The following is an 18,063-nucleotide window of genomic DNA, read 5'->3' as shown; positions in this document are numbered from 1 at the left end:
CCCACATGCCATCAAAAAGATTTACAATGCACAGTACAGAACAGTCTGACAGCTCCATCATTCAAATAACACGAGGAGCTGTGAAGCTTCCCAAGGTGGGGATGGAAGCTGCGTTGCTTCTGTATACTTCTCTTTGCTGACAAAAAGTCAATATTATATAAGAATTATATAATCAGCAATCTTAGCTGGTCTGAGTCACTTTCTGTGCAGCTGGCAGACCTGGGAGCTCCTTTTGGCAACGTTAGGGGAGTGATTATTATTTGGCTTTAAGTGGGTGAAAGAGCATTTTACAGCTCTTCTCGTTTGTTTGAACTTGACTACCAGATGGTGGCTAATGAATTTCAGCACAAAGAATGCATTTCAAAGTCAAGTTTTGTTTACGGACAAAAACACCTGACAGTCATCTGGTGCTCCAACGAGGGTTTAGACAAATGCAAAGAAATCTCTGCTGCAAACACTATTTGACCCCGTTCTAATATTTCCACATGCAGGAACTCACTGTGCCCTTGAAAGATCAAAAGGTGGACATGTGTTTAACACATTGAGGTGAAGAAGGGGGGGACATGCTTGGAAAAGTGATATGAAAGTAATTGTGTGCATATGGATGACTGTTGGTACTACTCTATATTCTGTTAGAGATACACTGCTGCAGTAATTCATTATTTAAATGTTGGTTTGATCACTATACATTTTATAAATCATAAGAGTGGACTGGTAGTTTTCCTTAAATATGTAACTTTAAAGAAATTAATTTGCAGTGACTGATCGTTTTAAAATAAATAAATAAAGGTTATTAAAAATAAGAACGAAACTCCAACAGTACTCTCTTTTCAAACAACTGAAGTGCCTTTTCTTGTCAGGTGGAAGACTTCTGTTGGCCAAATACCGCTCAACAATGGCCACTTCTTCCATAAAAGGCTTGGCTGAGTTTTTGTCTGGGTCATGACAATAAAGACAGTTTCAATTAAGTCAAACTATTTTTTTGCTGATTGGAAAACTCCCATGACTCTCATGTCCATGACTAATCCAGTATTAGTGATTAATGAGCTACAGTCTAGGTCGACCGGCCAAAGTTTCATGATGAACTCTACATATTTGTACTCTGTATGGGAGGAGCCTCTCCCCAGCAGATCATTTCCTGGAACTGGTTTGTGCTTAGTTAAACATGCAATTTAGAAAACTATTGTCGCTACTGAACAATGGATAAACACAGGTGAAACATCTGCCAATCTTCTCACAAACGACTAATAATACCTAGTTTGACCAGAGTCACATCTGCCTCGCTCACATAACAAATGACATGGACAGGATATATATTTTGTACAGAAGTGACACTGAACTCCTCAAAACAAGTAATTCATAGTTTCCACGTCTTCAGCTAAATATAGGATCCAACTTAAGTTAAAACCAGTAGAAAACAGCCAAGATTCCATTTGTACATTGAAACATACATACAACATACAACATTTTCAATACATTTAACCAAAAAAGAACCACAAAATACCTCGTTAATTGCAAAAAGTGGCTACTGCATTTGGTGTCTTTTCTGATTTAAAAAATATAAGACAACAACCCTAAAAAACACCAAAGCAAAGTATTAAATCAGCATAGAGAGTGAAAGCGTCATAACTTACGTCTCTGATGAATGTTGCGAAGTTCTTGCTCGATCCTCAAGCAGATGGACTGCGTGAGCTCTTTGGAAATTCTCTGGAAGGCATCGAAGTCCTCTACGGTGTACACATGGGTGTCTGCAGGCTCGTTGGCTATGGCCTCCAGTTCATTTCGTACAGCGTCCTTAACGCCCACTGCGAAGATCTCCACATCAGCGCTCCTCAGCCTGGTGGCCGGATCCTGGAAGGCGTCGGATGACTTCCCGTCAGTGATGAGGATGGTGACACGGGGAACGTTTGTACGCGCTCCTCTGTTGGACAGGAAGATCTTCTCTCTCACGTAGGTCATGGCCCTGCCGGTGTTGGTGGAACCGCCGCGGTACGGGAACGTCCTCACGGCCTTGACCACGGCGCTCTGGTCATGGTGAGTATTCAAGTAGAACTCTGTGTGGGGGTCCCTGCTGTACTGGACCAAGCTGATCTGGACCTTATCTCGCCCGATGTCAAAGGTGGTCACGAGCACCTCCAGGAAAGCTCTTACTTTCGCAAAGTTAGCCAGACCGATGCTGTAGGAACCGTCAACCAGGAGAACCACATCGGCTTGAACATCCACGCCAAGAGAGCACTCTAGAATGGAAAAAGCACAGTACACAGTAAATTAACTTCAATAACAGCACACTTGGCTGGTGTGAGGCATTCATTTGCATGTTCATGTGCACGAGTTGGAGGAACTTTCAGAAGGTTCTGAATTTCCTAATTAAGACTTAATATGAATGGCATTTTGTTCAACATGTTGATCTTCTGCATTATTGATACATTTACAGGAATTTTACTGTTGAATCGTTGTGTCCTTGGTAAAGGAGGAACCTTAATTGTACCACAAATGTACAATAAAAGCCAAACCTGACTGGTTGGGGAATTGTTCCAGTTTGTACTCACCCACTGATACTTTAATTGGCTGCGTCTTCTGCATAATGGTGATGGGTTCGCTGGGCATCAGGCCCTTCAGAGCGAACAGACTGATCTGGTACTCTGTGTCTGGTGACAGGTCTCTGACAAACACAGACGTCTGGGTCGGGCCCACGTACAGCTCCTGCTGCTTGCTGCCTGTCATCATGGGGATCATCTGCACCTTGTATCCGGTAAAGTCTCCAAAAGAAGCGTCCCAGGTCAACTGCACGGACTTTGAGGCCACCTCCAGGACCTGAAGGTTGGATGCTGGCTCAACGACTGCAAAAATCAGAGACAGAAGTTATAGGATTATCTGATTATTTGCTCTGGTTCTTCTGGTACTTTGGTTCATCATTTCAAAAAAATCATGTTTATTTAAAAGACAGTAACAATCAGAATAGAGCTAGGCGAGATGTTTTCCCCTTCTTCCTTGTATGTTAAGTAAGATGACCAGCTGCTGGCTGTAGCTTCACATTTATCATGTAGACAAATGAGGGTGCTCTCAATCTTCTTATCTAACTACCAACAAGAAAGGGAATGAGAGCTATTCCCAGAATGTTGAACTTTTTAAGATAATGTGTACGGGGACAATAGAGGACAGAATATAGAAGACTTGTTTTGGATGGGATGCATCTGATTATCTGCACACTATAACCTCCAGGTGTACCAGGTATAAATGTTCTCTTTAACCACATCTCACCTTCTTCTCCGCTGATCAGTGAGCTGAGTTGATCGTCGACGCTGGCGCACACCTGAGTGATGACCTCTCTCTGCACAGTCTTGATCAAGTTAAAGTTGGCGACATTGTAGATGTGACTTCTGTAAGGCTTGGACGCCATCAGCTTCATCTCCTCTTCGTCTGCCTGCTGGATGCCTAAAAGAAAAACAAATAACGTGGTAAGTGCACCGTATGATAATTTATGGAAACAGGTTAATTGTTCCATTACAACCACTGTGAATGTCACTGTCTTCTAAGTTCAGGGACATTCACTCATGAGTGAGGTCATAGCAGTGGTTGTAAACTCACTGGCATCATGTGTGAGTTGGTGAATTTTCTCCAGCTCTGTAAATACTGTATGAAATGAGCAATCTATAAAGACATTTAGTGAAACATATTAAAAGTTCCCCAGCGGGATTCACAACCAATCGAAAGCCTCCACTCTTTCATTCTTCTCATGCTGGAAACTCTGACAGCATGGGCAGTAAACATGAAAGTTTTACAATCTTATATTATTTTGTAACAGTTCAGTCAAGCTGTGAGCCTTTTACAAAATATAGTTTAGTTAGAATGCGATGTTCCTGATCTACACAAGGGGAAGATTTATTTTCTATTCCTCTTTCCTTCAGTCACACTTTCCCTTCTTCATCACATGACAGACAAAAACTATACCTCACTCTTCTGTATTACCAGTACCGTACAAAGAATATGTATCACATTCTTTGAAATATTCACACGAAATATTTTCCTGCAACTAGAATAAAAGTGTTTCATTTGACCAATGACATATTTGCAGAAGCCCTTTTTGCCAGGTTAATTTAAGGGTCATGCTCTAATTCTGTCTACCTAAGGTTGGCTAGCTTCAACTTCAGCTGAAAGGAAGCCACGGTCTTAATAATTAATAACTTCCACAAACAAAATGACCAGGCTACATTTACACTTACTCCAGCATGTTACCAGCTTCTCCTCTAGAAGCTGAAAGGATATTTAAAATTGCACTCATCAATTATCATTATCAGTCACACACACCATAAGGATGATCTGTTATTATTTAACCACAAGCCACCCACCATAGCAACAGACCACCTCTGTTCCTCCATCCTCAGTTAGTGGAAACACTGACAGTGAAGCCTGGGCATAATCTTACATAAAACATGCTATCACTCGCTTGTAATGTTAATGACGTAAGGATCTCCTCTGTAGTCGCTTTTGTTACGAACGACAGTGAAAAGCTTTAAATACGAATGGAAAATGTAAGATGTGGAATGTAATAAACTTGTTCTGGCTACATACCGAGGACAAAGATCTCCACCCCGTTGCTCCTGAGCTGCCTGGCGTAACTCTCCACTGAATCCTCAGATTTGCCATCTGTGATGATCACCAGCACTTTGGGGAAAATCTTCCTGGCACCGGCCGCCTCTGTGAAAGTGTTTTTCCGGAGGTAGTCAAGGGCATTGCCTGGAGGAATGAGACAGGCAGGGATTAGGTTTGACATGTGAAACATGTGTCGATGTAACACTTCTTTATTATAAGCACTAAATAGAAGACTGTATTCCCATCCCTTCAGGTGGACCAGCATCGCACCTTATTTAAGAAAATGATCTATGGTGGTAAACGGTGAGAGACTGATCCAGTTGGTTCCATGATTTACACATATGACATATGATTTGAAAGATCATTTTGATTTTCTTGACTTGCATAATTATCTTTTAAATTGATTGAATTTACATGTGTATTTCATAGAATTCAAACGGGATGAACAATTATTTTTTCCAAAATAAGGACCCACGAGGGACACCTCAAGGGGCGTGACATAGCCTCTCTTTAATAAGGAATCAGCTGATGATGTACTTCACTTTTAGAGATCGTATGAATTGAATTTAAAAATAGGGGGAGATATAAAAATGAAGTGAAACATTCTTGGACCTTCGTTTGATGCAAATGCAGAATAAAGATGAAAAAACGAATATTTTGATTGAGACAAACTGCACTTAATACTGCTGTCATTGCGTAGACTGAAAAATGTCACGTAAACTTGTGCCACTAAAATTGAAATAAAAATAATGATATGTTTACAGTATTTTTTTAAACACTGAAACTAACTGCGATGGAAATGGAAAAGAGTGTAAAATCTAATATTAACGGACATTTACCAAGTACCTGTCATGGTGCCGCCTCCTTTGTACGGCAGCGTGCCGATGGCTCGGAGCAGCGCCGGTCGGGTCAAGTATGTTCTGAGGTTGAACTCTGTTTGTGGGTCATCGCCGTACTGAACCACGCCCACCCGGGATTTTTCCTCTCCGATCTGAAAGGCGCCGGCCACTGCTGAGATGAAGTTGCGGATGTATTTAAAGTTCGGCCTGCCAACGCTCCAGGAGCCGTCCACCAAGAACACCAGGTCGGCGATGGCACTGTAAGAGCATTCTGGGTAAAAAGTGAGGAGTGATAGCAGGGGAGGGCAATAAATAGGAAGAAGAAGAAGAAGAAGAAGAAGAAGAAGAAGAAGAAGAAGAAGAAGAAGAAGAAGAAGAAGAAGAAGAAGAATTAACACAAAATATCGAGACTTAATAATTCCTGTCTCTGAAGATACAGGATAAATACAAAGGCTATTCAGTTAATTGTGAAATAAACTGTGTCTGCTATTATCTCGTGAAAAAAATTACTTTACGCAATTGGTCAATTCCCCAAATAGTTGGCGATATACATCTGTCTGTCAACTGATTTGACATTTGCATTTTTTTAAACCTCATTATTATTATTTTTCTAGTTGTCCAAGAACTCTTAAACGGCTGCTCGGTCACACTAGTTGACGAATCAAAAAAGCACTGGTTTAGGTAGATCTACAGGACTCTCCCTACTTTCTGGGAGTTTCCTTGTGACTTTCCTCTCATGAAAAGAAGGAAAAATCTGTACAAGTGTGTCCTCTTCTTGAGAACTAGACTAGGGCAGCAGCAGCAGAAGCTGCAGCGCTCTTGTAAAATAGCATCTGTAATGGTTTCCACTTCTCTCAGCACTTCAGGGCTGGACTCTTCTCAGCTCCCCCAGCTCCCAATGGCAGCTTCCTGCCCCACCTACGACCCCCGCACTGAGCATGTGCAGCTTACTCCACATTGGCATAATTGGTCGGCGGGGGACTGAAACGATGACCAAATACTTAAGAGATTTACGGGGGCCTAATTTTGATTCTTGCTATACAATGGGGCGTTGTGCTGTAGGAGCCTCCCTTCGCTGCTGAGCTCACACTAATGGATGCCGCCCAGCAGCGAGGAAGAAACTCTGAGAACAGATAAGTGGAAAGTCAAGTGGCTTGACATGAATGTTTGCGGCTAATTATCTTAGTGGTGAATGAATCCCCTCGTTAAGTTAAGGTTTGATTGAAGAAAAATAACTTACTGACTGAATCTGAATCTGGTTTCCTGGATGCTCCTGTGCCACCAGTTGACTCAACTGAAAGATAATAACACAATCATGTAATTACAATAGTTAGATACAATTCAGATAATCTATCCCCATCAACATTTTATCCTTCATCTATCCTCAAAAAACTCAAATCTTCTTTTTAACGTAACGTTATGAACCTTTTTCTGTTGTTTTTCTTCAATCCATGGCAGATAGCTCAAACCGGATGTCTTTGCATTCCATATGTGAGATTTCAATTCTCTCATCTCTTCTTGTGCAACATTTACTCCTTGTAGATAAAAAAGAACGTGCAAAACAAGCTCCCAAATGGCGAAACTAACAAGTTGATGTCATTGTAACTGACAGATTATTAGGGAATCTCCCTAAATTGGAGGGTTTCTTACATCATCAGTGTCTGCTGCGGTGCCAAGTGGGCGTCCCCACCAAACTGCCATAACATTAGTGAAGACCTCAAAGGGGCTTTAACTTTTACTGGACCTTTGTGTCTTTTAAGGGCGTTTTCAAATATAGTGCTCTTTAAAAAGAACTCAATACTTGAAAAGTGGACGAAAAGAAAATGATCTATTTGTGTTCATATTGTCAGTTTATTTCAAAGAGGACTCAATTCTGTTTCTGGTCCACCTCAACTCTGATGGAGCCTCAGTTCTTTTTCTGTTCATATCTCCTACATTCATCCGTCTGCTGGTCAGTGCGTTCCCCTTCAATGACATGTTGCTTCCACACACTTAGCTTTTTTTCCCTCATTCATTCGCTCTAAAATATCTATTAACAACCTTTTTCAAAGAACTGTATTTATTCAAATTTCTCACCACAAACAATATAACATCTGACCACATCAAGATAACGTTGTCATTTTTGACACTATTCTTTGACACTTTATACTATTCGTTCCTTAATAAAGCCTAAACGCACCATAATGTAACTAATGCGACTGCCAAGAACGCTGTTGGCTCTGTTATTTAGCCAATCAGAACTGTGCTCCCCAGCTCCTGGCAATTTTAACATGTATTTGCAATTCACAATGTGGATTGGCGACTAGAAAGCACCGATCTTCAGATCGCATTTCATATAAATAAGTAAACATAGATTATGTGTAACAAAAATGATGTTGTTGTGACCCCTTTGGAGGTCCTGATCCACAGTCTGGGAACTAAACTACTAACTAAATAGTGCACCAAATCCCTTCTGTATTTTATTACTTTTTTATTTTTCACCAGCTGCTTTAAACCATAAGAACAAATAAAAAAATTGAGGTGCATTTTGTCCTGTTTGGCTCCCTGTGCTGCAAAATCTGTCCAATCAGGCTTTCAATCTACAGCATTCAAACTTTTGCAAAGCTGAAAACTGTCGTAACAATAGTATTGAATGCGATACGGATTTTCGTGGCGAGATTGTTTTGTCAACTGCTGTTTCCAGGGTCAATAAAAACATAAAAACAAAACAAAAAAAGATCATGTGATCAGAAGCTCAGGAAGAACAGCTGCTAAATGGTGGTATTTTCTGGACTAAACTACATTTGAAAATATCATTATTGTACTGTAAACGAAAATAATGAAGCAGGTCGTCATCATGGTGACTTCCTGCCAAAACTGACCAGCTGCAGACAAACTTGACAAGCATATGGTTGAAAGTCTGGTGTTAGGTGACACACACACACACACACACACACACACACGGAAACGGTGACTCACGAGTGATCTGGCCGGAGATGGGCAGACTCTCAGTGAATCCAGCGTCATATGCAGCTATCGTTACGACATAATCCACATCTGGACTCAGATCTGTGATGGAGGTCTTCGTCGCAGATGCAGGCAGAGTAAATTCTTTAGTTGGTTCTTCTACAAGAATGCACAAAGTCAGAGGGTTACTTAATTTCTCCAAGTTAGAACGGGGCTTAAGAAAATCCTAGATTCCGACTGTTGACCTGATGACTGGAAGAGCCGTGTAAACAATATGATTCAATTTAATGAAAACTTTCCGCATTGCTATGAATCAAAACACATTATCTTAACCCTTAAATACACAAGTATTCCATGGAATAAAGCTTACAAATAATCAAAAGGTTTTTATTCATGAATTGATATGTTGATTGTTAATGTGAATAGACAATACATTTCTACAAAGTAAGTAGAGTAAATAACAAGTTAAGACTCAACTATGATAATTAGAAATACTTTTTTCCTACTTTAGAAGAAATGTAAATTTGTTTAATTCAAAGACACTGAATTACTTTTGTCGTTTACAGAAAACTATGTACATCTTACTAAACCATTTAGTGCAACAATATTGGCCTTACATTTTCTATATGGCAGTTTAATGTGATTCAAGGTCTTCCCTGTTTAGATCAATATTAAGTGATGTGTTGAAATGGGTTGTAACATTACGTAACAGTTACATCTGGCAGTTGTATATTGTAATTTGCCAGTCACGTGAGTCTGTCAGTTAGCTAGTTTAGCTAGCAAACAGTGCCCTATTATTACTGACAGTTCAACATTAGTTGTGTCAGTTAGCTAGTTAAATTAGCTTGGTAAAGACAAACCTGGATTAAATATAAATATACAAGATGACATTAGTTGTGTCAGTTAGCTAGTTAAGTTAGCTAGGTAAAGACAAACCTGGATTAAATATAAATATACAAGCTAACATTAGTTGTGTCAGTTAGCTAGTTAAGTTAGCTAGGTAAAGACAAACCTGGATTAAATATAAATATACAAGCTAACATTAGTTGTGTCAGTTAGCTAGTTAAGTTAGCTAGGTAAAGACAAACCTGGATTAAATATAAATATACAAGCTAACATTAGTTGTGTCAGTTAGCTAGTTAAGTTAGCTAGGTAAAGACAAACCTGGATTAAATATAAATATACAAGCTAACATTAGTTCTGTCAGTTAGCTAGTTAAATTAGCTTGGAAAAGACACACCTGGATTAAATACAAATATACATTGAATAAACACTTACTTATAACTAGCCTACGGTTGAACTTAACAAAAAGGCTGCTTTGTGAATGGGGGCCTATTGAAGTTGAAGCCTATTACCACAGAGAGGAAGTATTACTGCACATTGTACCATTGGGATCTCTCTTCATTGGAACTAAAGGGCAAACCTTACCATACCGAGAAAAGAAAATCATACACCTACTGAGTTGAGTGTCGAGGGAGCCGATATGACTCTGCTTGGGTTTTTTTTTCTAAACCATTTAATGAACTCTGACGTACTATGTTCACTCTTGAGCTAAACCAATTCTGACAATTTTCCGTGGCAGTGATAATATTTTTCTTTTTCCCCCCAATTTTTTTTTTGTCATCATTGGCTCCTGGAGCCAAACATGTGTCGGCACAAATCTTCAGATAATTGCGGGGAGTGTCGAGTCTTGCCAGGCAGACTGATGTCTAAGGGAGTTTATGACACTTCTAATGTTACGGGCTTGGCAGGACATAACTCGCAGGTTTAACGAGCACCCACCTGTGTCTGAGGTCACTTGTATTCTGTAGCCCTGTATCCTCGTCTGTGGTTTGCTCCAGATCATTTGCACCGTGTTCCCATTTAAAATCTTAAACCTCAATTCTGACGGAGGGTCGACTGTGAAGAGAAACGGTAAACACAGTTAATCCTGCAGCTTTAGGAGGTGGATGTATTGTAATGTGAAGTATAAAGGGATTTCCCAACAGTCAACACTTCCAGGGTGAAGTTTGACAAGTTCACTGTTGGAGCAAACAACATGTAAGACAAAGCAAACTACAGATGTCAGGAAAGCCATTTTGGAGAAAAAAAATGACCTCCGTTTGAGTTTGTGTGGCCAGCAGCCACAGTCAACAACTCAAGCAACAACACACTGAGACAGGAAACACAACAAAACAAAACAACACAACACTACCTTCCTACAGTTTAGAACATTCAAGAAGGAAACACAAACAGGGCGGGAAGATGCAAACTATGGTGAATCTTGGCTGTGACCAGATCTACGTAAGCTAACAAAGGCCAATTTTAATTTCATGTTTTGAGCATTCAAAAGCTTTTAAGCTTAACAAAGAAAATTCAAGTGTCCAATATAAAAACAAATATGCAATTATTTCAATATACTGAGATTGAGTTAGTTATTTTCAGATCAAAAAGTTCAAGTTACATTGCTCAAATTTGATTATTATTGGGAATTCGAAACGTCATCCAGGCTACGACGGAATGGCAATCAAGTCTCTATTATTAGATATCTATCCAACCAATTGATGTTCTGTTTGACATATCCAAGTAAGCAATTTGACTTTTTTACTTAACTTTTGAGATTTAAAATTGACCAGTTCAATCTGAGGAATTTAATATAGTTTTTTTTTTTTTTTTTAAATATAAGAGGAATACATTTTTTTTATAAAATCTCTTTAGTTGGTGATGTAGTGGAAGAACTTATTGATTCTAGAAATTACCAGCCACTTAAAGATAATAAAAAATAAAAGAAAGTTTCCCGCCAACAAACCACAACATGGACCGGCTGACATCCTGCAGACTGTCCATGACCTCAATCCAACACATGACGTTGAATTGACAAACAACAAAAACACAGAAATCTGATGAAACTCTCCAGTATTGATTATACAATGGGTAAAGATCTAATTGATCACTATCATCATCTCCATTGCAAACCTCATAAAAGAATACACAATGTCTGTGAAGACATGTGTACATCTTTTTTCTGTTTATGTTTCCCAAAAATCTGCACCAGAGGTTCTTAAACTAGTCATTTTTACACTTTTACACATAGTTGCAGAATATTTCCTCTACTTTTTCTACACAATCATTTTTTGGATCTGGACTATAATTTAAGAACCGCTGGTCTTTGTGACGTTAACCAACAAATAAGATAAAAGTGCACAGAGATTAAACTTGTCACGGACATGGAGGATTACATGCATCACATGTACATGAAAAGTTGTCAACAACAACTTGGGGCAAGGGACATAAAGTTTCCATGTACACGAGAGACCACAGATTATTATTTTTTAAATATTTTAAAATGATATTCTTCAGGTTGGGGTTGATACGGAGATCATAATGTAATATGGGTAAGAGGGCACCTATCTAGCTGAATATAACGCACTGACTTACTGGCTAAGACTCACTTGAGGGACATTTAAAGCTTGATAAGCTTAAAATGAATAAAATAAGTCGACAATAAACAACTTAAAGTAACTGCATGACAAGTTTAAATACAGTATGTAACTACACGCCTAGTTCTGAGTGAGCTTAATCGTTTCAATAATCCGTTTTTCAACAAGAAATGATTAACGATGTAACGATAATAATGATTTCTGGGGGAAATGCATCATTAATTGACTGCTCCCAAATATTTCATTCCCACCAAATGACTTGAACATAAGCCAATCCTTTTTTACTGTTCTCTGGTAATTACTTAATCATATAAAACACAAACATCACACAACATTTTTCACTACACTTTGATAATAAAATAATTATGACGTAAAATGAGACGGACAATTTTTTATTTGTATTGATTGTATGATCAATACTCAAAACAAAATGTAGTATCAATGATTAATGTAGAATCTGTTGTCCCTGGATATTTTCTAGTTTTTGAGACTTTTCTCTCAAAAACAGGTGGGAACGTGAGTCTAATTCTTAATTGTTTCATGGCTGAGGAACATTAATCCAACAGTAATCTGAGCTCCACATTTTGAGCTCATTTTATGAAAGTCTGCAGCTGCACAGATTCTCCTGAAGTAATGCACGGAACACACAATCAAATCATCCAACGAAAACAAAACATAATCTGATAATAATAATATATACAAGCTAGCTCGAGCACAAAGATTAGAATCTTTTTCTAGACCGCCAACCAGTTTCTCTGTTAGTGTGGGGGTGAAGAATATCATAGTAAAATATTGTCGTAAAGCCAGGACTCAAGGTCAGCTGACCTGGTCCAGGCTTGACCGGGAGGGTGACAGGACGTCAAAAATGGATGAACCACCAACCTGGTGAGTCAATTCAAGGGCTGCGGGCTGCTGCTTCTGTTTCCAAATGGACAGAAAACTACCCCAAAAAACTCCTCCTCTTAAACCAGACACACACACACTTGTACAAATACACACACACATTTGGAGCTTTTCTTTGAAGCTTTCAGCATCCAGGCCTCTGCTCTAAACTCCTTTTTTTGTAGCTTTTCCACCTGAAATGTGACAGTTTAGAGCAGAGGGCTTCCTGTTTGGAGTTTTTGTCCCTTCAAAGTGTTTGAGCCTATAACTCTGGCCCCAACACGTCAGACTATCAGTGACTTCTGGAGGGGCCCCCCTGGGTCATTAAAGGGGTCACAGGAGGTCAGTATTTCTCCTGGAAGGAGAGAAAAGAAAGATTCTCCTCCGCCTGGTGATTTGATGAGCTTTTTCTGCACTTTCTGTTTTTAATTTTTTTTTATCCTGAGAGAAAATCCAGAGGCACAGAGGAGAAAATTCTCTCCTCTCCTAACCTCCAAAACCTCTGGAAAATAATGTGAAACTCATATTTTGTCTTTCCGTTCCATCAGGAGAAAGGACGTAGGGAGGAAACTTGGCAGTGTGCCGTCCTTTTTTTTTTTGGAAGCTGGAGAAATGTAGGCTACAGTAAAAGATGGTGGATTTAAGCAAGGGCCCCTCCTAGTGTAAAACAGATCAAACTACATCTGCCCCACGTAACCCAAAGACAGACATTGATTTCAGCTCTACAGACTCACGTGGGATGCAGAAGTGGCTGAAATACGTGCTTGTCCTGGTTTCTTTTTCTTTAGGATGGTTTTTAAGATGGATTTCTCTCTTTCAAGACTGATGGATGAAAATTGGTGTCATAAATGAAGCACCAGACTGCTTGTTTTTTAATTATTGAAGGGAGAAAAGCAAAATAATTAAGCTTTTCGAACAATATAACAGATTTTTTTCACATAATGGTTGCCTAATCTCCAACTGATGATCATATTTGATTGTATGTTTAAATCTAAGCAAGTTACATTCATGGCTAACGCCACATCTGAGGTGCTACTGGTTTGGAAAAAAAAAAAAAAAAACTCCTATCCCTTAATTCAAACCAGATATATGAACTGCTTTTCTCCTCAAGAGGAACTCTTATAAATTCCTGCTAGAAACTGGAACTATTGGAGTGGAGCAAAGAAATCATCAATCAAAAGGTTAAACCAGGGGCAGAAAGGGTAAATCAGTTCAAACAAATCAATTGACAAACACATTTTCTTTCTCTGTGTGATACATTTTATTAAGACTAAATATGTAGCAGCATTGGAGTCAAAAGGCAGAGGTGAGAGTAGATGAAGTGAGATGTGTTGGATCACAGAGAAAAGGAGGAAGAGCGGCTTTACCTTGATCCTGGGCCTGGGAGGAGGACAGCAGCAGTGCCAGGAGGGCCGCCGCCACCAGAGACAGGCTGCTCTTCATCTTCAGCTCCTCTGGCTCAGCAGCACATGAATGGAAGCTGCGAGAGGAACGAAGGAGGCGGTTAGACCTTTTAACATCAGCCCCGCAGCAGCCTCAGGGTTTCACAAGACCTTCAAGCAAACTGAATGTGAACGTCAGTCCTCTATCACCTGCCCTTTGTAAATCTGTTAGCATTTAAGTCTGCATCTGGCTTGAAATCCACTGAAAAATGCAGCTTTCAGGGAAGAAATATTGATCAAAATCATATTTCCACAATCCTTTGGCTCCTAAAAACTGCTCCACAGACAGCTAAAGGATATTACATGACAGACTTTATTTGGATAAGTGAATAAGGACCAAACATCCGTAGTTCAACAGCTTTAAAATACCAATAACGCGGATTATCACGGAAAACATAAAGGCGCACAAAGGCGAATATATCTCATCACTCTCCGCGTTTTCCCTTCTTAAAACAGCGTAAAGTCTGGTGCAATTGCACAGCACAGGGTCCAATTTAGTATGTGATATGTCTGCTGCTGTGATACAGCCCACTCTAACGGAGAGAACGTATTCCCGCAGTCCAGAATAACGAGCTCCAAATCCCGGCGCTGTGCGCAATTACGCACCCAAATGCCAATATAGTCCAGGCGTTTCTTGAAATATCCCGATTGAAATTGGATGGTAACTGAAATATTAGAGGTTATAAAGTCTGGAAATAAGAGCCCCTTAAAGATGTGGGAAATTATAAAAATCTACGTGTGATAAAATCGCGTAGAACTTAAATAATTCACCTGATCAAAAAAAAATCTAAAATCATGCAGGACTGACCTAAAGAGGAGACTGCCAAATTTCTTTGGTTTTGTTTCAAGAAAGAAAAAAAGAAAAAGTTTAAATCTCTGTCGTACACCCCAACCTGAGAAAAGGGAGAGTGAGGTGGTCCGGGAGTGAAGTCGGAGAGCTCAGCGGGTTTTTGGTTCCCAGACGCGTCGGCGAGCCTCTTTCCAAGTGGGAAGACTCTCCACACAATCTGCTACTTAACAGGGGGGCTGCTCCCAGCTCTGCCTGCCCCGCCGTGAGCTCTTACGACATCCAGTCGGCCCGAAAAATGATGTGTAACCTCAAAAAGTGCTTGGAGACACACACTCGCAGCGACGAACACACACACTCGGAAACTTTTACATAGTTCTCTGCATTCCTTTCCGGTGATGGAGGGCTTCTGTGCGCCTCGGCCACAAGGAGACAGCAGCGCAGATCTGGCTTTCGGGAAGAGGGGGATGAACGGAGGGGGACCGACTGAGGCTTTTACCCCCTATTTTCATCTCGTGAATCAACGGGAAAATATTACACAGTCTGGTAAACTAAACCCCAAGTCAGTCTTTCCCCTTTTAATTAATCATTCCGCATTTCAGGGGACAGGAGCGTGTCTGGGGTCCTCAGCAGGATTTGATGAAGCAGCAGCTGCTGCATAAACTATAATAATGACAAATTAAAGTGGCCAAGTCATCAGCAAACCACAGGACTGACAACCATTCATTCATATCTATGGCAACAACCAACCTTACCTAGGGAGGCCAAGTTGCGCCCTTTCTGGTGTCCCCAATGGTGGTCAAGGGCGAGAGACGCATTTGAATTGTACCATGAGAACATTTGTCAATTGAAAGGATAGTTTTTCACGTCCAGAAAGTCTCCGTGTGTCGTAGTATCATTGCGTTTAGTGTGAACTACATGACTCATCTCGCTCAATGTACGTCACCAACCGTTACTTCACCAACCCACTTCGGTTAGCTAGCTAGCTAAGTCAACTAGCTAAGTTCGCTAGCTAGCGAATTTAGCTACATAGCCTATGTCACTAATGTAGTTATCTTACCTGACCCATCCAGCGAGTCTTTTTTAGCAAGCAGAGAATAAAGGATGACCAAAAATGATTTGTCTCTCCCTATTAATTGCCTTACACTCTTTTTCTTTAATCGGGTACCATGGTGTTCCCGCGGAAAGGGCGGGGCTTAGCCTCTACGTTGCACTGCGGGGAGCGGACCATGACTGGTTTATAGAACTGTGCCTCCCAGCAGGAATATCTCCGAGCCTGCGTGGGAAGTTATTCAATAAAAAAAACAGTGTACCAGCCCAAAATATAACATCATCTAAAGATGTTAGTACTCTCAAATCATCCGTTTTCATAATCGTGCAGTTTGTGTTCTTGTCCCCAAATGTTTACAAGCAGACCCAGAAATATTCGTTTTCACAACATAGAAACATCTTGGAGCGTTGAGTTAATACCACTGTGAATTTCAAAGCTTTTACATGTCTCAACAAAGGGAGAAGAGCATTTGTTAGCTAGCTAATAATTCTGGTCTCATTTGTAGTCGGACAAATATTCAACAATACATCCATGTACCATGATGATAACAGACAACAAGCATGATGAGCTTTATTCATGTTATGACACTGGTCAATAGTTATCTTGTGTAGGCTGTGAACAGTTTGCTAGTGGCTAGCTAGCTTTGATAAGCTAGCCAGGGTTGTGAAGCCTTTAGTTAGCGTAGTTTGCCCCACGTTTCATCAAATTCAAGTAATGGTAAAATAATTAAGAATTTGACAAAAACTTAGTTAAATGAAACTTACAGACTGAATGTTTGGCCACTAATCAGTAGTTTTTGGCAGTGCCATATAGTGAGTACATCAATTAATTTATTGACTACTAATTTACCATAAATCGCAGTTCTGTCTCTCCATTTCTACCGGTGTTTACGCATTTGAATTGCCTGCCAAGCACTTCCTGGAACTATCTGAAGTTTACTTGAATCATGTGATGATCTAACATTTTGAACTTCCATCGACATGACTCTCTCTTTATAAGGCTCTGGTAACTGGGCTTCCCTGTTCTACAATGATCTACATGCCTTTAAATCCAACCCGTATCTTTATTTCACAGAATTTGTCTAATGCATTAAGTGTTCCCTCAGTAATTGTTACAAAACTGGTCACAGCACCATATATAAAGGTTTAGGAAAGTTATTTATCAGAATCCCCAAATTCAGTGTGTCCCCATGTGTGTGTGTGTGTGTGTGTGTGTGTGTGTGTGTGTGTGTGTGTGTGTGTGTGTGTGTGTGTGTGTGTGTGTGTGTGTGTCATAATCCAAAATGTTATAGCTCCCCATATCTCAAAACTTAGTGTCGTTCAAAATGTGTTGAACTCCAAAATGTGTTAAAGTGGATCAAAATGACAAATTCATTTAGCACCCAAACATATTTTTATGAGAGCTAATTGTCATAATCTTAAAAATTGTAAATCACTATTTGGCTAGTAAAACGATGCCTATGCGCCCCCTGGTGGCAGAGGGACCTTCAGAAGTGATCTTTTAATGTTCACATAAATATCAGGGCAGATGTTTATTGCTTAGCAGGTATCGGGGCGTCTCTTCCTGGTCCTCAGCTCTGTCCAATCAGTGCTGTTTTTTTTTGTTTTGTTTTTTCTAAGTTGGTAGAAGAGGTGTAGCTCTTCTGGTGACTCTAAAGCGTTAAATGATTTGAGACGGGTGTGGACTGATAGCAGAACAGGCCCGGGGCTACGTGCATTTCTGCAGTTAGAGTTAAATTAAAACAGACAAGAGGCAAGAATCCACCCAGCTAAATGAAGCATTTATATTCCGTGAGTTTTCTGTTGGATTTCTTTTGTACAGAAGCAGTGGATTTCATACAGGATTATGTACACATGGACAGGTGTGGTAGTTAATAATTATCATCATGAACAATAATTACGGAGATTTCTTTCTGTGAGAATCCCAGTTGATTTCTTTGTAAAGGTCGCCCTCTAGTGACAAAAAGGGAACACACACAGAGGAAGTTGTTTGCTAGTTGGAAATGTGCAGGTATCTGCTTTTTTTTCAAGCATTATGAAGCATTTACTTCCCGCAACATTTCAAAGAAACCATGGTTTGGTACTAAGTGAACACCGTACAACAA

The 18,063-nt window shown here is 39.9% G+C and overlaps 1 protein-coding gene across 4 annotated transcripts in view; it reads right to left on the bottom strand.

The window, feature by feature from the left end:
- The window catches only part of col12a1b (collagen, type XII, alpha 1b), a 132,396-nt gene extending 117,210 nt beyond the window's left edge, over positions 1-15,186 (bottom strand). For 3 of the 4 annotated variants that reach the window (XM_084030848.1, XM_084030845.1, XM_084030847.1), the window contains exons 1-10: positions 14,930-15,186; positions 14,047-14,159; positions 10,161-10,277; positions 8,391-8,537; positions 6,673-6,726; positions 5,440-5,703; positions 4,573-4,737; positions 3,262-3,435; positions 2,550-2,840; positions 1,635-2,237 (exon numbers count right to left, since the gene is read on the bottom strand). In XM_084030848.1, coding sequence (XP_083886974.1) covers positions 1,635-2,237; positions 2,550-2,840; positions 3,262-3,435; positions 4,573-4,737; positions 5,440-5,703; positions 6,673-6,726; positions 8,391-8,537; positions 10,161-10,277; positions 14,047-14,122 — 1,891 coding nt within the window. In that variant the 5' untranslated portion in view covers positions 14,123-14,159; positions 14,930-15,186. The remainder of the gene's footprint in view (positions 1-1,634; positions 2,238-2,549; positions 2,841-3,261; positions 3,436-4,572; positions 4,738-5,439; positions 5,704-6,672; positions 6,727-8,390; positions 8,538-10,160; positions 10,278-14,046; positions 14,160-14,929) is intronic. The other variant, XM_084030846.1, reaches the window with a different exon arrangement.
- Positions 15,187-18,063: the final 2,877 nt, after the last annotated feature.

This window comes from Eutrigla gurnardus, assembly GCF_963514095.1.
Source record: "Eutrigla gurnardus genome assembly, chromosome: 16".
Lineage (NCBI taxonomy): Eukaryota > Metazoa > Chordata > Actinopteri > Perciformes > Triglidae > Eutrigla > Eutrigla gurnardus.
Note: the sequence above shows the minus strand (reverse complement) of the source record. Positions and strands in the feature narration are given on the sequence as shown.